Below are 22,421 nucleotides of genomic sequence, written 5' to 3'. Positions count from 1 at the left end.
CCTGGAATGCTGCAGGGTCCAAGATGGCCAGTGGTAATGGTCAATCTTTGTTGTATCATATAATAAACCACAGAAGGGCTGGGTGTGGTCACTCATGCCTGTAATTCCAGCACTTTGGGAGGCTGAGACAGGTGGATCCCTTGAGCTCAGGAGCTCGAGACCAGCCTGAGCAACATGGTGAAACCATGTCTCTACCCAAAAATACTAAAAATTAGTTGGGCGTGGTGGTGTGCCCCTGTAGTCACAGCTACTCAGGAGGCTGAGGTGGGAGGATCGCTTGGGCCCGGGAGGCAGAGGTTGCAGTGAATTGTGATTGCACCACTACACTCCAGCCAGGATGACAGAGCAAGACCCTCCCTCAAAAAGCAAACCAACCAACCAGAGAAGCCGAATTGTGAAGTTTGAGGCAGCAGTAAGGGGGCCAGAGGTGACATATCATGGAGGCAGCTTATTTTTCACAGCGCTAGCCTTGCTTGGTCTCTCTTATGAGAACAAAAGAATGAAAGATGGTTAAAATTTGTTGCCTTTCAGATTTTTCTATGACTCTGTTTAAGGTAAGGAGCTGTAAGTTTGAGTTTGAGTAAACTTCTGCATTTTCAGATATGAAATGTGTTCTCTTCATAGTCATCAGGCACTCACGGGTTGACGGCAGAGGAGAGGAACCAAGCTATACTTGACCTTAAAGCAGCAGGATGGTCGGAATTAAGTGAGAGAGATGCCATCTACAAAGAGTTCTTCTTCCAAAATTTTAATCAGGTAATTGTTATAAATTCTTGCCAGAGCTGGGGTCTATTTTTATCAACTTAGGCTGTAACTTTTTTTTTTTTTTGGACAGAGTTTCACTCTTGTTGCCTAGGCTGGAGTGCAATGGCGTGATCTTGGCCCATCGCAACCTCTGCCTCCTGGGTTCAAACGATTCTTCTGCCTCAGCCTCCCAAATAGCTGGGATTACAGGTATACGCCACCATGCCTGACTAATTTTTTGTATTTTTAGAAGAGATGGGGTTTCTCCATGTTGGTTAGGCTGGTCTTGAACTCCCAACCTCAGGTGATCTACCTGTCTCGGCCTCCCAAAATGCTGGGATTACAGGTGTGAGCCACCATGCCCAGCCAATTTTTGTATTTTTAGGAGAGACAGGGTTTTGCCATGTTGGCCAGGCTGGTCTTGAACTCCTGACCTCAAATGATCCGCCCACCTCAGCCTCCCAAAGTGCTGGCATTACAGGCATGAGCTAGCGTGCCCGGCCTAGGCTGTAACTCTTTCTGATTATCCCATTTGTCTGGTCCCATGTAGATCCAGGATTCAACTCTTCCCTTCTTTAAGAATTCAGTGACAGAGTTACATCCTGTTGACAGTTGCTGTCACCCACCTGGGCGATGTTTAGCTCTGGGGAAAGTGGGTGGTTTGTGTTATTTGGAAAACAAATTCTGAAACTACTATTGCTTTGATTTGGTGTTGGTTAGGATATTTAGGGTTTTTTTTGTGTGAAATTTTAAATAACAGTGAAAGACAGTGTAAGTTTTTTATTATTGATTGTTATTTTTTGAGACAGGGCCTTGCTCTTTTGCCCAGGCTGGAGTGCAGTGGTGTGACTGTGACCCACTGCCACCTTGACCTCCTGGGCTCAGGTGATCCTCCCACCTCAGCCTCCTGAGTAGCTGGGACTATACGCATGTGCCACACCCAGCTAATTTTTGTATTGTTTGGTGAGACAGGGTCTGGCTATCTTGCCCAGACTGGTCTCAAATTCCTGGCCTCAAGCGATCCTTCTGCTTTAGCCTCGTAATGTGCCGGGCATATAGGTGTGAGCCACTGTGCCCAGCCTAAGCTTTCTATATTTATCTGAAGGGGGCATGAATAAAACTGGCTGAGGAAGATATACCTGCTTGACGTATTTTCCTCTACTTTTTCTGAGTTGTTGGTAAATTTTCTTTCTTCCTGCAGTTAAATTTCTAGCTCTAAATCATCTCCCAGGCTGCACCCTTTTCCCTGATTGGGTTATTTTTCTCCAGCCCAGTAGCCAGATCCTGAACCTTTCCTTAAAACCTGACCTCCCCCTTGGAGAGTCAGCTTTAACAGGGTAACTGTTCCATTAGGGCCCCACCCTGTTTAGAGAGTCATCTCCCATGACTTTCCCTTCAGTTATTACTCCACTGCATTTATATAAGGTAAATGCTTTTGACCATGTTGTTTGTTCAGTTAGTTTGGTAATCCTTTGGACAGATTTATTGTTTTTATTTATATTGGGTGTCGGCATCTAGAAGTCAGAGACCATGTTTGCTTAAATAACTCTCTATTGTACCTAACACAGTTCTGGGTACAAACAGGCATTTGATAAATGCAGACATTGATTACAGTGTTTGCTGGTTTCTAGAAGGGTGTGTGAGGACCAGATTCGCACCAAAGAAACCCTCGGCGTGTTTTCCTAGTAAATGCCGTTGGCTCCACTGAGTTGCCTGCCCGATTCTGTTCTCTATCCATCTGGCTGCCAGCCTTCTGCTGTGAGTCCCCAACTCCTAAGGAAACCTGGACGAAGCAGACTCCCTGTCCCTGCTGCCCCACATGCTCGACAGCTCTTGTCAGGGGCTTAGCGCGCTGCGGCTGGTGGCAGGGAATCCCATTGGTACAGTAAGCCTGTGTATAAGCTCTGGGTAGCATTTTCCAAGCTTATTAAAATTCTTACATGTGTACAGCTTGACTTCTTTAAACCTGGCCTAATTTATTGGGCTTGAACATGTGGCTTAAAGTACTTGAGTGGTGTTGCCTTAGGCCCTGCCCATGAGTCAGTCCTCCAGCACCATTCTGACCATGCGCTCAGGGTGACTTTCAGCAATGGTAAGGAAGCATACCGGATCGATTGTAACATTATTCACTGGGGCATTTAATTAAGTAGACTCTTTTGCCCATTCACCCAACTTTTAGGAAAAGAGGCAGATGAACCCACACTGAGATCATATCTGGGGGTCATCAGTTTTCCTGCCAGGCTCCTATGACTTCTGCCTATACCATGACCGATGATGGTAACTGATGTCCTGACAGTTATCAGTGCCCTCCAGCGAAGCACAACTAGGAACACACCTACAGTCGAACAAGTTGAGCTTACTGCAGTGAGGGAGAAGGCACACCAAAGGGCGCCATGAAGCACCTCAGGAGACGGTGTTGGGAAGCCAGGATAGGATTTGGGCTTGTAATAGTGATTTGGGGACTTTGCTCTGGATTAGATGCTGTCAGGAAATGGGTACTTCTGTCGTTTAGCATTTTAATAAATTATATCTGTAGGGAGAGGAGATTAAAGTGGTGCCAAAGCTGAAATTGAAAAAGAAGCAATAGTCACTCATTAGCTGGGAGAGGAGGACGTTTGGTATTTTGTGGCTTGGACAAAGTTCATGTTTTGTCTGTGTTCATATATTGCAGAGTGGTCTTGTTCTTGTCTTCATCCATCATGGTCACAGAGTGACCTTTTCTGATGTTGGTGCTGATGTTGAAAAGGAGAACACCAAGGACTGGCTGATAGTACCAGGCCAGCGTCCAGGGATTAGGAGTTGCTTTTCTCTTGCTCACAACTGGTGAGTAGGGTAGTGACCCTCTGGCACCGACAGGTCCTCATTCATCTTTCATCTAGGACAGAAAAGCCATTTTTTAAAAAATTGTAACAACAGCATAACATTAAATAGGATGGTGTAAATAAAAAAATTTCCGATCCCAACTACTTTTATTTTTCTCTGTTCTCTTCTGGTCTTTCTCCATGGGTATATTTGTTTTCCAAGTATGCCAGAGCATGCCAGTTATACATGTGGTTAAGTTTTATTTTATTTAATTTATTTTTTTTTTAGATGGAGTCTTGCTTTGTTGCCCAGACTGGAGTACAGTGGTGCGATCTTGGCTCATTGCAACTTCTACCTTCTGGGTTCAAGCAATTCTCCTGTCTCAGCCTCCCTAGTAGCTACAGGTGCATGTCACCCGGCTACAGGTGTGCGCCACCACACCTGGCTAGTTTTTTGTATTTTTAATAGAGACGGCATTTCACCGTGTTAGCCAGGATGGTCTCAAGCTCCTGACCTTGTGATCCGCCCACTTTGGCCTCCCGAAGTGCTGGGATTACAGATGTGAGCCACTACACCCGACCACCATGTGGTTAAATTAAAAAAAAAAATTAAGTTTATCATAAAACATTCATTAATTAAACAAAAATTTATTAAGCATTTTCTGTATGCTAGGTACTACTCTAACCTCATGTTGTTCCCATCCCAGTGGGAAGATAGACAATAAACAGATGAATAGAAAATGTAATTTCAGCTAGTGATGAGTACCATGGAGAATAAAGTAGGGTATAGAAATGGAGAGGGGCAGAGGCACTCTTAGAGGTGGAGTGGTCTGGAAAGGCCTTTCTGGGGAGGGGACCTCTGAGGCCTGAATAATGCGAAGGAGCTCAGCACATGACGATCCAAGGGAAGAGTTTTCCAGATGGGGAGAACAGCAAGCACAGAGTTTCCGAAGCAGAATGACCTTGGCATGATTGAGCCAGAAGCAGAAGGCCAGTGTCCTGGAGTGGAGCAGGAGACGATGAGGGGAAGGGTCAGAGCATGGGGACCTTTTTGGCATGGTGAGGAGTTCAGATTGTATTCTGTGAAGGAAAGCTACTGGAGGATTTCAGGCGGAGAAGTGTTCTGTGACTGTGTTCTAAAAAACCACCCTGCTGTTCTGTTGAGAATAGGTGGCAGGAAGGTCAGAGTGGAAGCAGACAGACTCTGTAGAACACTGTTGCAGGCATCTAGGCCAGAGACGATGGGGGACTTACGGAGGCAGCAGTGGGGGTGGAGAGAAATGTTGGGTTCCTCATATTTTGAAAGCAGAATAATCTAGACTTGCTGAATGATTGGATGTGGGGAAGAGGAGCGTCAAGGATGGCACCAAGGCTTTGGTTCAAGCTATAGAGTAAAGGGTAATGCCACTGGTGCCATTTACTGAGCTGGGGAAGATGGGGTGCTCAGATGGATACAAATATTTGGAGATTACAAGTACAGACTTTTCAAGGGATTCTCCTAGCACAGGTGGATGAAGTAGCTATAGGTGTCAGTTGCTCTTAGCCTCCTCTTTTCACCCTTGGTGGTACATGGGCTCTGCAGTGCATCATGGGTCGGTGGGCAATGTGTTGGTGACAGACGGTGACTCTGAGCAGATAGCATGGCAATGCTGGGACCCGAGGCAGGGAGTTTCCCCACTCAGAGTGCTTGGATCCAGACAGGGTGGGGTTGGCATTTGTAAAGGAGCGTTGCTTTTTGCTGTTGTTGTTCCTGTAGACAGCAGGTGGGAGAGGTCTGCAAGTGACATATAAACGTAAGTGTTTGGCAACTGCAGGGTGTCTGTGTTGAAAGAACAAAATGTCAGGTAGAAATGTGAGTGTGAGTGTCTCATAAAGATAGATTTTTTTATGTGTGACATGTATGGGATGAACTGGAAGCTTACAGAATCCGAGGAAATTTTAAGCTTAAAAGTAGGTGCAGAAAGTGAGGCTTTGGAACCCAGGAAATAGCTACTACAGGTGCCAGACGGTGGAACCCTCCAGGGCAGGAGCCCAGCCAGCCAGGCGGCAATACCCCTGTCTGCCCCCAGAAGGCTGTCCCTGTTCTTACACTCCTGATTACCTGGGCCACCCTTGTTCAGCATGGAAATAAGCTCAGGATCTGGAATGGCTAAGCGGCAGTGGCCGGGCACCTGGGTGAATGATGAATTTTGCATGTAGGACATGAGGAGTTTCCAACGGGTGATTCAGGAGGATGGGACTGAGCTTTGTAAGAATCAGCTGTGGTTCCCTTCGGAGGAGCTCCTGGGGCCTGTGTGTGCTTTCTTTGGTGGGCCTGCCCAGCAGGGCATTCAGTCATGTTGGGTGGAATCATATGAACTGATTGATATTTGGGGCAAGGTCCAGGCTTTATTTGTTCTGTATCTTGTTCGTCACCCTCACCTTTTGGTGGCTGTGCTGCTGTCGCTGAAGCTTTCTGAAGCTGAAGCAGGAGGGAGGAGGAGCCGACTGGGCACCCAGGCTGGGGTGGTGTTGCTCTCCACATCCTAGCAGGAGTAGCACCGTATGTGACTTTGGGGTTTGTAAAATGTTTCTCTTCCTGTGCCCACAGAGACTCCTGTGTAGAGCAATTCAAAGTTACTGTTGCTGCCTTACTTTATAAAAATGTTTTATTGAGGAATTTGATAATAGGCTTATGGCGAACATTTTGAAACGCTTAGTGAAGTCAAAGGCTTGATGATACCAGAAGAAAGACAACTGCTGATGAAAGTCTTAACAATCCTCTGCAGGATATTGGTGGAGGTCTCCATAGCTCTCATTGTGAACGAATTAGTTTGGGTTTGATTGTTCTTTGTTGTGCACATCAAAGTTATGAGTGAGTAATGCATCTGTGTACTCTTGAAAGAGGATATTCTACCTGTGGAGGGAGGGTAGAGAAGCACTCCCAAAGAGGATGCTTGTGGCGTGGGCATCATATAGGTTAGAAAATGTCATTTTGTGGCTGGGCATCGTGGCTCATGCCTGTAATCCCAGCACTTTGGGAGGCTGAGGTGGGCAGGTCACCTGAGGTCAGGGGTTCAAGACCACTCTGGCCAAAATGGTGAAACCCCTTCTCTACTAAAAATAAAAAATAAAAAATTAGCTGGACGTGGTTGCAGGTGCCTGTAATCTCAGCTACTTGGGAGGCTGAGGCAGGAGAATGGCTTGAACCTGGGAGGCAGAGGTTGCAGTGAGCTGAGATTGTTGTACTGCACTCCAGCCTGGGCGACTCCATCTCAAAAAAAAAAAAAAATGTCATTTTATGTTTAAAGTATAAGCTAATGTTTATGTGTCTGGCACCGGGTAAAGTGAAAACTCGCATGGTTATACACACTAGTTCGCGTTGAACATGTGCCCATGATTGGCTTTGTAACCACAGCAGACTAGAAACCTGAGAAAGCGTTGATAGTTTTCACTGGAATAGAGTAGAGACACTCATATATTTTAGCAAACTTTACCTAAAATTTGAGAAGCTAATGAACATATCTGTATAGTGTTCATGTTGGTGTTCCCTTTGGAGTTCTTCCTGAGCAGGACCATGTTGATGCTCCCAGGAGGTGACTGGAACAGGAGTGCTGGTATCCACCAGGGTGGGGAAATAATAGCCTGAAATGTTATCATTTGTAGTTTTGCTGCTGCTGTTTGTATGGTACAATAGACCTGCTGTGTATTTGTAAAAGCGCATGCAATAGATAGATGAGGAGAAATGCAAAACAGCTGTCAACAATGCAAATATAACACTGCACTGCAGTGTGAAAACACTGTGGTCCTTACACCGTCCTTTAATAAAAATAGGCTTTTAACTGCATCATTTTCTCTTAGTCGTGTAGTAAATCTTCTGTTTACAGAACTTAGCCTGAGTATTTTGTAAATGTCAAGCAGCCAAGAAGTTTGATTTCCTCAACAGTCTTTGTCTTGCCTTTTTACAGATGGAGTAAAATCAGGTGTGTAAAAAATAAAAAAGCAGTTTGAGCTGACGTGAAAGGTATTTCAGATTTATGCTTTGCAGATGATATTGGTATGATTAATGCATTCATTGCTTTTTTTTATTGCTTTTCACAGATAATGTACATAATGCATGGAAAATGTTGTGGATTTAAATCTTTGCCAGGTTTAGACTGTGAATATCAACAGATGTTATCATATAAGTACCATAATTATTATAAAATAAAAAATTTGTCATGAAATTCAGTGACATAAATTTCATTTATGTAAATTGCTTTCATTAGTATAAAACCTTAGTGTAGCTGTTAGGGTTTGGGAAGCACTTTAGATGAGATTAGCTTGGTATAAAGTGGTCACAAATGGGTTGCTTTAAATTTAACTGGCAAGAAAATAACATTCAAAGCTTAGGAAGTTACCGAGGCATTTGTTTTCAGTCTGCATTGCTGGTACCGCTTAAACAGGTTGACTATGAATTAATAACAATAGACTGTGGGCTCAATAATTGCAGAAAATAATTGAAAGGAGACCTTAAATAATCACTCAAAAGTATTTTGATCTTGCTCTTTTCTGTTCTGTTTCTGTTTTTCTTTGGTATGCCTGCCTACCACTTTAGTACTGCCATTATCAACAGCGTTTGGGTTTGCACAGCAGGAGTTTTGTCAATAGTTTGTGGTACGTTAGGGCCACGACACAGAACTTGCATTTAGATGTGTCAGAATACAAATAGTGGGTGCCTGATGAAGCAGCTGTAATGGCTGAGCAGCCACTGTGTTCTTAGCAAAGACAGTGCTGTCCTCACATTCCTGTGGCTGGGTAGCGGCCAGTTGCTCTCTGCCCTCAGGAGGGATTTGGTCCAGCAGTGTCGACAGGTGGCTGAGGTTCTTCTTCCCTGGCCCTGAGCTCTCTATGTTCTGCTCTTTTTCTTACATCCTTTCAAACAAAACAAAGCAGTACTATTCTCTCCCCTGTGTTGCAGATCATTACTGTTATATTGCCCTTTTGATCTAGGCTAGAGCGGGGCATTCTGACTCATTTACTGAATTTCACAGAAGGACACTAAACCAGATTGAGATCATGGAATTACTTGTGGTCATACTGGGTCATGTAGCAGTTAGCAGATGCCAGCTCACATCCCTGGTTCCCACAGCAACATTTTTAGATCCTACTGTGACATAGAAAGGTTGTTTCTTTTCTTTCTTTTTTTTTTTTTTTTTTTTTAGGCGAGATCCTGTTATCCGAGGACTACTTGCTGGATTAGTTTTCTCCCTTAAATGTGTTTTACTATACTTCCCGGAGGAAGGGAATGTCCGCCAGCTGAAACAAACAAAGCTGTACTTGTTTGGGAGTAGCCCAGGTATCACTGTTGAGCAATCAGAGGTCATTTAATTGTATCATTAAAATCAGTCATATGAAAACAGCAAATGCTGCTAATGACTCTGTTTGCTCGCATGCTCTCAGCCAACAGGGCAGGATGGAGGCTTTTTTTTTTGAGATGGAGTCTTGCTCTGTTGCCCAGGCTGGAGTGCAATGATGTGATCTCGGTCCAATGCAACCTCCACCTCCCAGGTTCAAGCAATTCTACTGCCTCAGCCTCCCGAGTAGCTGGAATTATAGGCACCTGCCACCAAGCCCGGCTGATTTTTTGTTTTTTTTTTAGTAGAGATGGGGTTTTACCATGTTGGCCAGGCTGGTCTTGAGCTCCTGAGCTCAAGTGATCCACCTGCCGTGGCCTCTCAAAGTGCTGGGATTACAGGCATGAGCCTGGCTGCAGAGGATTTTCACTATATCATACATCAAACTGACTTCAAGTGCTCTGTTCTCGCCATTGCAACCCTCTCTGTGGACATGCACCAGGTGCGTGGAGCAGCCCCAGGGTGGCTGGGCCTGGAGTCACATGGTGTGGTTCTGTCAGGATCAGTGTACCCAGCAAAGCTGTTGGGCTTACATCCACTGAGAGGCAAGCGCCACTCTGGATCCAAGTTGCGGAAGGAGGAAGATGCAATAGAAGGACCTGGTTTTGTTTTTGCCCAGAAGAGCTCCTAGTTGTGTCAGGCAGGTGGCTCGTCTAAATTGTACAAGGTGGTTGATTTTTTTCAACTTGCCATGTTGGTCAGGTACTGAAATGTAAAGTGCTGTGCTAAGAAGCCAAAGGAGGTGCTCTTCAGGCGGCCGCTGCCAGGAGAAGCGGAGTTTTGACTTGGTTCTTGATGGTCCGATATGTGGTTGTAAGGGAAGGCACTAAGGGAGGGGCCAGCAGGTGGCATAGGTCAAGGACAGGGAGAAAGAGGACACACCTTGTTTGCAGTGTGTGGAGAAAGGAAGGCCCTAAGGTGGGTTCAGTGAGCTGGGCTACAGCGTACAGGGAAGCTTCCTGGGGGAGCTTTCCCACCAGTGTAGGGTGTCTGAAAGCAAACTCTTGTCTCACTTTCCTTCAGATGGCTTCTTCCTCTCAGTAGCCGCACCACTGTCCTCTCAAGCACCTAGACCTGAACCCGAAGAATTATCCTCGTGATTTTTTACCAAGAACTGGTCAGTCACCCTGTAATCTTTCATAGAACTGTGCTGCTGGTCCGGGTACAGCTGCCTTCCCGCTAGAGTTCTGGGAGGAGCTTCCTGGCCACATGTTACCTTTAGGCTCTCCCTGCTCCCACTGGCCCGCGTGCCACTTGGTCATGACCGAGTTAATCCCACTGCCTTCCTTTTATGTTTTAGAGGGTGTGCTTCATCTTCTCAGAGGTTTTCAAGGCTGTCCATGGCCCAGCCCTAAGCTCACCTCACGTTACTCCTCTGCAAGAAGCTCTTTCTTCAGAGGTGAGAACTGTAATGTACCTGAGAGTTCACCCAGTCATCCCTTTCACTGAAGATCTGGGGAAAACAAGGCTCAGACATCGGGAGTACCTTGACCAAGCCCATGAAAATTAGTGGCCATGCTGGAATTGGAACCAAGGCCCTCTCCATCTCAGTTCAGTGTTTTTTGTTTGTTTCTAGAGATGGGGTCTTGCTCTGTCACCCAGGCTGGAATACAGGGGCATGATCCTAGCCCACTGCAGCCTGGAACTCCTGGGCTCAAGCGATCCTCCTGCCTCAGTCTCCTGCATAGCTGGGATTACAGGTGTGAGCCCCCACACCCAGCTCTTCAGTTCAGTTCTTTTCTTCCTTTATTCAAACTGTTGTTCTCTCTCCCATGCCCCATCTGACCCTATCCTGCCCCTTCTGTTCATATCCTATCCATTTCTAGAAAGTTTTTCTTGATTTTTATGCACTTAACAATAAACAGTTATTGATCATTTACTGTAGGCTAGATACGGTGCCAGACCCTGGGGTAGGGCAGTTAACAAAGCAGGTACTGTGCGCATGCTCACAGAGTACACAGTGTAGTGAGGGAGGGAGAACAAAGAAAAAAGTGAATAGATCATTATAAGTTATGCTAAGTGCCAGGAAGAAAAATCTTAACAGCAAATGCTTAGTGAACACTTAAACTATGGGCCATTGCACTATGGGAAGAACTTTACGTGTGTTCATTCATTTAATCCTTACAGAACCTTGTGAAATAGATTTCTCTAGTTTTACAGAGGAGGAAACTGAGACCTTCACTAAGTGACTTGCCCAAGGTCTCACAGCAGTAAGTGTGGAGTCAGGACTGGATTCCAGGCAGTCCATATTGTTAGTGGCTCAGATACTGCCTCTGCATCAGAAAGGGGTGCTGTGAGAGAGAATAATGGAAAGACCTACTTCTCTTTGAGAAGCATGGTCAGGGAATGCCTTGGTAAGAAAGCAGTAAGCTGATGCATTAAAAAAGAGACCAATCAGAGGACAGAGTAGCGGGGACAGAAGTTAAATCAGGGAGAGTAGTAAGGAGGCTGTTACGTCACTCCAGCTGAGACAGCCTCACTGGGGTGGACATGGCGGGAGATTGTGCATTGGAACAGTGACAGGAGAAGTGGAGATGTATAGAGGTTGGAGCGTTTGGAGTTTACATGAGCAGAAACCAGTGGTAGCACACGTAACTCTTACAGAAAATGCAGATATAAAGAGAATACCCAGGTTTCTCTGACTAGCGAGGAGTGTGATGGATGGTAAGGAACAGGGTGAAGGGTATCAAGAATGACTCCCAGATTTCAGGCCTGGAGGAAATAGGTGGCTGGAAGTGATATTTACTGAATTGGGGAAGTGTGGGGGGAGAGGAACAGGTTTGGGATGCAGGGATCAAGATTTCTGATTTGGACACCGTTATAAGGGAGTGCTGTGAGGCATCCAAATGTCAACTTCCAGAAAATTTATGTCTGAAATAGAAACCCGGAGGTGAGGTCTGGGTTGGAGAATCATGGGTATGTATGGAAAAAAGCCAAGGTAATAGATGAAATGACTCAAGAAGAAATTATAGTGTGAGAAGAGAGGATGGCTCAGGACTCGGTCCATTTAGGGGTGAGTTAGAAGAGGAGGACCTGGCAAAGACAGGAAAGATTTGTTAGAGAAACGGAAAGAAGATGCTGGCTCATGCCTGTAATCCCAGCATTTCGGGAGGCCAAGGGAGAAGAATTGCTTGAGACCAAGAGTTTGAGGCTGCGGTGACCTATGATTGTGCCACAGCACTCCAACTTGGGTGATAGAGTGAGACCTTGTCTCAAAAAACAAACGAACAAACAAACAAATAGATAGAAAAGGAAAAAAATCAGGTCAGTGTTATGTCACAGAATCCAAAACAAGATGGTGTTTCAAAAGGAGGGAAGTATCAATTCTGCTGAGACACCAAGTAAGATGAGGCCCAGAGGATGACCATTGGAGGAAGCAGCATGGAGGGTATCAGTGACTGTAGTATGGATGGTTTTGGTGCGTGGGGTGCAGGCCAACCTGGAGGGGAGGTGGCGCTCATATGCTTTATACAGATCCAACAGTCTCAGACATTAGTCTGTTGTGTTTCCTTCCATTTAGAATTCACTCCTAGAGTTATCTTATACTTGTTTGTGGTGTTCTTTCAGGCTTATTTTTTAAATTAAAAAAATTGTTTTTAAAGATGGGGTCTTTCTCTGTCACCCAGGCTTGAGTACAGTGGTGGGATCGTAGCTCACTGCAGCCTCCAACTCCTGGATCGCTCAAGCGATCCTCCTGCCTCAGCCTCCCAAGTAGCTTGGACTACAGGCACATGCCACTGTCCCTGGCTAATTTTTAAAACATTTTTTTGTAGAGGTAAGGTCTCACTATGTTGCCTAGGTTGGTCTTGAACTCCTGACCTCAACAATCCTCCCCCTTCAACTTCCCAAAGTATTGGGATTATAGGCATGAGCCATCGCTCCTGGCCCAACCTTGTTTTGGTATTAATTAAGCATCTTAGAGCTTTGATATAGGGCCTATCAATGTTAGAATTAGAAAGGAAGGGGGAACTGAGGCCCGGGGTAATGTGGTTTGTTCAGGGTGACAATGAACTAGTGGCAAAGTTAGGACAACACTAAATACAACTTAGATTATGAACAGGATAATGTAACTGTTTACCTGTCTCTCTCTCCAGCTAAGGTAAAAGCACCTTGAGGACAGAGACTTGGATTGTGCCTGTGTACATCTCCCGTAGTACCCAGCCCAGGGTTACCTAGTGTTACCTAGTTGTATTTTGAATGCATGAGGGCCCCTGATTTGGTTCACCATGGATGATCCTAGTCAGTGCACTTATCCCCAGGGGAACATAGTGTTTCATCTTTCTGTCCCCTACAGGATACACGTAGTCATTTCTCACCAGGGACTTTTCCTCTCCCTTATCTCCTTACTCCTAGCCATAGATGATTGCTAATGGTGATGAGCTTATCTGGCGTCTAAGTTGCTGTGTCCGAGAGATGAGAGAGGGTGCCCTGTAGTGCCACACGGCACTTTGCAGAACAGCAGCACCGACTGTGCCTTTGTGCTGCATGCAATATTGAGACATCAGAGAAGAAAATGGGCTCTCATGGTGTCTCCAGTCAGTTGCCTCCCATCATGAGAGACTAAGGCTGGCACTTAGTCTTTTAGCACCATGGTTTCAGCCACCCACTGCTGCAGCCACAGTCGGTTGAGAATATTGATGTTCTGAGGTCCTGTGGTAGATTCTTCTGAGACTCCACCGAATTACCACACTGGGAGGCTGCCGCAGGCCTGTTCCCTGGCATCCATTAGGCATTCATTTCTGTTTCAAGGCAATTCTTTAATCTCAAATTCTTTTCCTTTCCTTTTCTGTGACCACTGGTCCAGCATTCCTGGCTGATTTTTCTTTTTTCTAAATCATAACTTGGTGGTGTGATATGAAGAAAAGCTAAAATATATTGGCAATATTCTTGAGGAATTAACAGGTAACTCTTAATATTGCATCATTACCTGAAATGCAGCCAAATCAGTTTTCTTTGTGACAGATCAGAGGGCTACAAAGTATTTTATGAACTAATGAGTGTTTTGAGTGTCTACTGGGTGTTAGTAGCTCACTGTTAGGTGACCTATAAAATAACATAGGTTGTTTCATTGAAGCTTCCCAGCAGCCTTCTCAGGTTAGGTGTTAGCATCCCCACGTTGCTTATGGTGGAAAAGTCAGGGAAGTTAAAGAGCTTGCTCAAACTCGCAGAGGAAGTGGGCTGTGGAGCCATCATTCCAGGGCCAGATATCCCACTTCAGGTGACCCCTCTTCTCTTAACACAAGTCTATATTTTGAAGGATTGTAGAATAACAAAGGACGTGGATTGCAGTTTGTTTAGAAATGTCTTAGAGCTTTGAATGGACAACTCTGCTATTCAGAATTGAGTCTATTTCTGCTGTTTAGGAAGAAATGTTTATTTTGGAGTGCTTAAAGGAGGCTGTATGTTATTTGCATGTTTCAAAGAAGAAGATTGCCAGCTACTGATAGGAATTTGACTTGTAAATTGCTACATGGTTCCCTATACCCTACCCTGAAAGCGTTGGTTTATAATACTGGATTGATCAATGATCAGTTCTAAGTCTGTTACAGATTGGAGTTCATCTTCTGTCTAGAGGGGAAAGTCTCTTCCAGATAGGTCTGCAGAAAGCAGCTGAAAACTTTATTTGGAGAATTGGAACTCTGCATAGAGAAGATAAACATCTAAGCCACTAACCATATAGCCGTGGATACAGATGAATAGAAGAGAGGGCCATTTGAATTCTGAGTTTCTTTTTAAAAATTTTAAAATTTCTTTTTATTATTTTTTAAGAGATGGAGTCTCTGTTTCTTAGGTTGGAGTGCAGTGACGTGATCATAGCTCACTGTAGCCTCAAATTACTGGGCTCAAGCGGTCCTCCTACCTCAGCCTCCTGAGTAGCTGGGACTATAAGTGCATGCCACACTGCCTGGCTAATTTTGTTTTTTTTGAGATAGAGTCTTGCTCTGTCACTCAGCCTGGAGTGTAGTGGTATAATCTCAGCTAACTGCAACCTCCACCTCCTGGGTTCAAACGATTCTCCTGCCTAAGCCTCCTAAGTAGCTGGGATTACAGGCGCATGCCACCACGCCTGTCTAATTTTTGTATTTTTAGTAGAGATGGTTTCACCATGTCAGCCAGGCTGGTCTTGAACTCCTGACCTCAACTGATCCCCCTGCTTTGGCCTCCCAGAATCCTCCCTTTGGCTGATGTCAGCCACTGTGCCCAGGCCTGGCAAATTTTTTAATTTTACTCTTTTTTTTTTTTTGAGACACAGTCTTGCTCTGTTGCCCAGGCTGGAATGTAGTGGTGTGATCTTGGCTCACTGCAACTTCTGCCTCCCAGGTTTAAGTGTGTCTCCTGACTCAGCATCCTGAGTAGCTGGGATTACAGGTGCCCAGCTAATTTTTGTATTTTTAGTAGAGATGAGGTTTGGGCAGGCTAGTCTCGAACTCCTGACTTTGTGATCCGCTTGCCTCGGCCTCCCAAAGTGCTGGGATTACAGGCTTGAGCCACTGCACCTGGCCTTAATTTTACTTTTTTGTAGAGATGGAATCTTGCTATGCTGTCCAGGCTAGCCTTGAATTCCTGGCCTCAAGTTATCTTCCCACCTTGGCCTCCCAAAGTACTGGGATTATAGGCCAGAGTCACCACACCTGGCCAATTCAGAGTTTCTTAAAGTATGATTCTCTTATGTAAGTTTGCGGGTGAGTCTCTTCCATATTTCTATGTGTTTAAAACTGCAAGCTTTGGCTGGGTGTGGTGGCTCATGCCTGTAATCCTAGGGAGGCCGCGGCAGGTGGATCATCTGAGGTCAGGAGTTCGAGCCAGCCTGGCCGACATGGTGAAACCCCATCTCTACTAAAAATACAAAAATTAGCTGGGCATAGTGGCATGTGCCTGTAATTCCAGCTACCTGGGAGGCTGAAGCAGGAGAACTGCTGGAACCCAGGAGGCAGAGGCTGCAGTGAGCCAAGATTGTGCCACTGCACTCCAGCCTGGGTGACAGAGTAAGACTCTGTCTCAAAAAAAAAAAAAAAGAAACTGCAAGCTTTAAATGGAAGAGTTTAACATTTATAGGTTACTCATACTCTACAGATATCCACCAGGCCTCTCATTCTAATAGGAATGATACCCACCTGTTAACATTTGTGTGGCATGTTTGGCTGGTAAATACATTTTAAAATATGATTTCATAATATCTTTATAATTTCAAAAACATAGAAAAGTGTAAAGAAGAAAAATAGACCTTTCTGCTTTCTGAAAATCTTTCAGCTCACTTAAAAATGATGTCTGTCAATATGTATTTGTGCGAATGTGTATTTGTGTGAATGTATTTGTGTGAATGTTTGTGTGAATGTGTGTTTGTGTGACTATGTGTTTGTGTTTGTGTGAATGTGTGTTTGTGAATGCATGTGTGTGAATGTGTGTGTGTGAATGTGTGAATGTGTTTGTGTGAATGCATGTTTGCGTGAATTCGTGCTTGTGTGAATGCGTGTTTGTGTGAATGTGTTTGAATGTGTGTGTGTAAATGCATGTGTGTGAATGTGTATGTGAATGTGTGTGAATGTGAATGTGTGTGTGTGAATGTGTGTGAATCTGTGAATGTGTGTTTGTGTGTGTCTGAATGTGTGTGTGTGTGAGAATGTGTGTTTGTGTGTGTGAATGTGTGTTTGTGTGAATGTGTATGCACGTATATATGTTTGGGATCATATCGTAGATAGTTTTTGGCCAGTTGCTTTTTTCGTTTTATGAATAGCACATATTTACACATCAGTAAAATATTTTGCCTCATGATTTATTTTTTTCTTTTTTGACACAAGGCCTCACTGTGTCACTGAGGCTGGAGTGCATTGGTGCCATCTTGGCTCACTGCAGCCTCTATCTTCTGGGCTCAGATGATCCTCCTACCTCAGCCTCCTGAGTAGCTGGGACTACAGGCAAGTGCCACCACACCTGGCTAATTTTGGTATTTTCTGTAGAGACTGGGTTTCACCACGTTGCCCACACTGGTCTCGAACTCCTGGGCTTAAGCAGTCCGCCCACCTTGGCCTCCCAAAGTTCTCGGATCGTAGGCATGAGCCACTGCACCTGGCTTACCACATGGTTTTGAATGGTGGAAGATACAGAAATTATTCCATTGAACATAAAAGCCATATTTAATTTAGCCAATCCCTTTCTATGGTAACCAGCCTCACAGATGAGGCTTGTGAGCCCATCTTTTCTAAATGCTCAGCATTAATGCTGTCAGTTGGACACAAAAGTGTCAGGGAGCTGTACAAGGTGGTTCTTGCTAAAGATACTCAGGATCTCGATGCTCATTGAGATCAGGCATAGATCCAGTCACCTGTTAAAAAAGCAAATAGAAATCATCACCTGGATAGAATTGATCCATTGAAGCTAAAAAATCAAGCCCTTCAAGTGACTTGAGACAGCCAGAAGGAAAATGTGATGTTATACGGCTTTGTAGCCACCATTCTCACAGCTTAGTGCAAAGGTATAGGATATATTTTCACAGAAATGTTTCTCTTTCAGAGAGTTTTTTCAGATAAAGAAGGCTTGTTTAATTCAGGGAGAGTTATTTCATAGGAAATTAAATCTTTGTAAATCCTCTGCCACATTTCCACACTTGCTAGTTCTCTGGCAAATGATGGCTTTCGAGTGGTTCAGGAAGGGTTTCTTGAAAGCAAACGGTTCCATGTTTTAGACGTATTTGTGTTTTTATTTTTTAATTGGATAAGTGAGAGGCATGTATTTTCCCTTCATATTTGTCTCTGAGTGATGTTGCCAGTTCTGAAACTCAGAATGGTAATTAATTACTAGAAATGATTTTTTAAAAAAAATTTCACTTGGTGAAAATGTTTTCTTGGGTGTGATGAATGACTTCAAAGCACTTTTACAACACAACCAGTGATGCTGGGCAGGCGCTGGAGAGCGGCTGCTGCTTAGAGATCAGTAATTGTTACATCATGGTTTGGTATGCTTGGTGGTATCTAATCAGGTCGTGTGCTTGGGAACCATGAAATAATTCTCTTTTCAAGTCCTAGTGCATCATTTTTTCTGACATTGATCAAAGGTTGGAAAACTAGTATTATATTTGTAGCCAGGGTATTCATAACTGTCTTACATTCTTAATCTTTTGGCTATTTGGTTGAAATATATCTACGCCTCTTAAATATTGAAAGCATAATATCCTTTAACCTACAACTGCAGAGTTAAAATGAATTTTATGTGAAATATTTAGTTGTGGACCACATCTTCAGCTTTTTATATGCCACAGTGGTCTTGTTTTTTTCCCTTCCATTGTCTGATAGTGAGGTCATTTTCAGTCCTCTGAGAAATTCTATTCCCAGCCAGATGCGGCTCATATATTAAAAGTAGCACCTGTGGCTAATATCACAGCAGCTTACCATAAATTTACATGGTAACTAGGATTATATCTGTCAAGACTGTTAAAAAACATCTAGATTTAATTTGATTTCCAGTATTGTAGAAGCTATCCAACATTTTGCTTCATAACTATATTTTAAAAGTTAAAAATCACTCCATTGTTAAGTTTTATAGCACTCCTAGTGCCCATTAAGTTGATTTGTTCAATGGAGGTCAGAGTAAAGCAACTTGGCTACATTAAGATCGGAAACCAACCCATTTGTGACAAATTTAGTCCTTTCGTGTGAATCTTCTCAACGTTTCTGCACTGATTGGATTCAGGTGTAGCTTATGTCAGTAGCATTTAACCTCAAAAGAATGAGCAATCTGATTGGGTTGTTGTAAATTATGAAGCATTTTGCTTTTGCTTGTTTAAATGTAACTGTTGACTCTGTTGCCCCTGCCTGACTGCTCCGCTGCATATGCCTAACTACGAGTGGTGTGGGTTTGAAGACATCTCAGAAAATTGGGGTACATGCCCTCATCCCTTTCCCTCCTTTATGTGACCTTCCTAAACGCCTTTATTCCCCATTATCCTTTGAGTCATCTCCCACATGTTACGATCTGCACACCTGCAGTTATAAAATTATTTTGGGGTGTCATTATATCATGTTGTTCACCAACTTTCCAGCATTTATGAATACAATAATGAGTCACTGTAAATCAAAATAATTTACAAGTTACAGAGCATCTGCTCCTGCAAATAAGAATGGAATGATGAATTTCTTTGGTGTCCTCTCATTTGACATGGGTCCTTAAAACAAAACTGGTAACATATTTCTCTGTATTTGTAAAATTTAGCTAGCAGTCCAGAATGGAATTAAAATGTAAGTTCAACTTTCTGGAAATTTTGTGTTTTAAAACATGTTAATAAATATAAACCAGTGAAGAAACAAGCAAAGTCTGTTTCCTCATTAGTAGTTGCGATTGGCTTGGCAGTCATCTTGCCTCTGAATGAGACAGTTGTCATGTTAAGTGTTGGCGCTGAGGCAAGGGCAGCGTGCCGTAGCCCAGAGTGGAAATGCCCGCTTTCAACTGGAACTCAGTGTGGAGGCTCTTTCTGCTCTGTTGATCTTTCTGGAGGGAAGTTATAAGCTGCTTTGGCCTGGGTCACACTAAGGAAGTGGAATGGCAACCAAGAATTATTATGCTGAATATGTTGTAGTGATAGAAAAAAGATGATTGGAAGTGAGGCTAAAATTATAATTTAGCTTGTTGCCAAGTGTGATTGGTCACTTTAACAGAATAAGAAAATACCATTAATAACTGATTTGGAACCTTGTAAAATATTTCTTAGTGAATTTTGACGTCTTCTTTGTGTACTAGGATGAGTTGAGTTCTGTGGGTGACTTGGGTGCCCTGGTTGTGACTCTGGCTTGCTGTGTAAGTTCCCCTTGGACATCCATGGAGAGGAAGAGTGAGAACGAGATGGCTGTGCCCAGCCCCGGCCTCTCTCACAAACTTCTGGATTGCTTTCCCGCTGCTCCTTCATTCCTTAACAGCTGTCCATGGTTGATCTTTCTGTCCTCCCCAGCCGGCACTGGATGCTCCTTGAGGGACAGGAACTATGACCAGGGCCAGAGCCCAGGACGGTGCTCGGTACAGAGCAGCAGATTGGTGACTGTGTATATCACGTGCTTTCAGGAGCAGACTGTTGGGAAGATTCTGGGATTTCCAAACATGTTTAAGGTTTCAGATCCTGTGTGGAAAGCGGAAATGAAACTGATAACTCGTTTTGCTGACCCTGATCCTTTTTCTCTTCAGTCATCCATTGCAGTATGATTTTGTTTCTAAAGGTATCAGTTGATGTTCTGAAGGGGACAGGATTCATGAAGTTGATGGTGATAAGGCTGCCTTGCCATGGAGCTACCTTTAAGATCCCCAAATTTAGCCTAAAAGGGCCCAGGAGCTGCATTTGTCCAACGGCCAAAGACAGAACCTGAGAAGGTTAATTTTGATACTAGAAGACCTGTTTATTTTCAGGGAGAAGCATTATTTCTCTCTTCAACTTAGAGATGAATTAAATCCTAAAATGATCACTGAAGTACACAGTGCCAGCTTTTGTCACTCCTTAATGCCCTGTTACCTTAGGTGTAGGAAAAATGGCTATAATTTAAAACCAAATGAGCCAATTCTATAGCACTACATAGGTATAAAGTACTTTTGCGTGCATTAACTTAAAAGACAATGTTTAGCTTGGGTCTTTCGTAATTCACATTCCATGTTGAAAAATGAAAACCATGGTATTAACTTTATTTTTATTTAGAGTTTTGTTTTAAGCTTTGTAAAATAGTGTTGTGTATTTGTGTTTTCAGATTTCAGATTATATCAGTAAAGCATTTATTTCTTCTAATGAAATCCTTATTTAGCAAAATTTGGCTATTATAATAATACAGTTTGTATTGGATAAACACATATGTCCATTTTACATGAAAATATTTTTTTATTCGTTCTGTCCACAGATATGTTTTTAAAAAATGCATGCAACTTTTACTTTGCTAACTTAAAGATGAATTTTATTTGAGAAATCAGTTACTTTGGCGTTCTGAGACCAGGTTGTAAATCTAATATTGCAGTGTTTTAGGACTATAATTAAGAATAGGTTCTGCTGGTAAATGTTGGGAAGAGGCAAAGAAGAAAGTTACAATACATTGCCTATTTACCAATTAACCATTACCTGCCAAAAGCACATCAGACTCACACAGCGGACATCCGCTAATCCAGCGGTTAGCTGTTCCGGGCTCTAATGCACACTGTTTTACACGTTAACGGTTTTGAAGTTCCAGGCCAAAGCTGACCTTTCACATGTGCTCCGTTCACAGTAGGAATCTCCACTCACTGCTTCCTGTCAGAATGGATTATGGTGACACAGCCCAGGGCCCACTTTGGCTGCAATTAAGTTTTTGATCAGAATTATTTCGTTCACAAACAATCACATTTGTTAAAATGTTACATCTGCCCTGAGAACCACTGGCAGACTCTCAGTTTATCAGTGTGGTGCGAGTGTAATTCTTCATTTGTTTTTCATAAAATGGCAAACCATCTTATACATGTTATTTAATGTTTTTTCTTTTGTTGGTTTCTGCCTTTCATTTCATTGGGTTTGGAAGGAAACTGTGTCTTGAAATTAGTTTGAAGCTGCTTGAAGACTTTGGGAATTCGAAGGGAATTGCTTTTGGTGCAGAATAAAATTATCCAGTTGGGAGCCAAGACTCAAGTATTATTTCCAAAAATTGTTAGTGGTGGTTCTGTTTCTCACACGAGGAAACGTTTTAGCCTTGTGAGTGTGGGGCTTGAAGCTCTGCTTCTTGGTCTGCAGCGCCTGTAGCCTCCATGCCTACAATGTCGCTGCCTTTGGGTAATTATCATAAGGCATGTCTCCAGATCCGCCACTGTTGCCGTCAACTTTGATGCCAGAAGTGAAACCAGTCCTGCTTCAGTAGACTTGCCTCTCATGCTTCTTTGCCTTCCTTTTAGAAGTCATTTTCTCACTAAGGAATGGCAGCAGAGAGACACCGAAGGAACCTTTTTTCTGAATGACCATTTTTTGTCTATAAAGTGATTTGGGCAATGGTGAAACTTTTGAGTTTTATAGCTGATGCTCACTGTTTGCCGAGGGTGTCCTCTCACCCCTTTGTGACCTTCCTATTCTGGAGAAGAGTCTGTGTGCTTGGGAACTTTATGTGTTGGGTGGGGTACTTTGGGAGCACAGGATTAGAGTTTGACTTAGAATGGAAATTAACCTTTGACTTAATTGTGTGTGAGAGTGGAGGCTGGGAAGCTGGTGCTGAGGGAATGGAGTTAGGAGGCTGTGAAGTTAGGAATGCTTGAATGCTGTCTGAGAGGTTTCGAAATTTTAATTACTTTTCAAAAATATATATTTAGAATACTGTTAAAGGAATTTTTACCAGGTTTTAAAATATTGCGTTAAAACTCAAACCATTTCCCCTTTGTTTTGATGTAACTAAACTCATTTATTACTAACTCATAAAGTTACAAGAGGCAAAAGAAAGGTGTTGTACCCAAAAACCTTTTTAGCCATAATTTTTTAAGCTTTTTAATAAAGCAGGGCCTAGCTGCACATTTAAAATCCAAA

At 43.4% G+C, this 22,421-nt stretch overlaps 1 protein-coding gene across 1 annotated transcript in view; it reads left to right on the top strand.

Moving 5' to 3' along the window:
- The window catches only part of PCBD2 (pterin-4 alpha-carbinolamine dehydratase 2), a 49,109-nt gene that overhangs the window by 3,943 nt on the left and 22,745 nt on the right, over window positions 1-22,421 (top strand). Inside the window, exon 2 of the mRNA XM_032248562.1 lies at window positions 625-756. Within this exon, the coding sequence (XP_032104453.1) occupies window positions 625-756 (132 nt within the window). The remainder of the gene's footprint in view (window positions 1-624; window positions 757-22,421) is intronic.

The sequence above is a fragment of the Sapajus apella genome, unplaced genomic scaffold (assembly GCF_009761245.1).
Source record: "Sapajus apella isolate SASKATOON/1434 unplaced genomic scaffold, GSC_monkey_1.0 scaffold1, whole genome shotgun sequence".
Lineage (NCBI taxonomy): Eukaryota > Metazoa > Chordata > Mammalia > Primates > Cebidae > Sapajus > Sapajus apella.
This window is presented reverse-complemented; position numbering and strand designations above follow the sequence as displayed.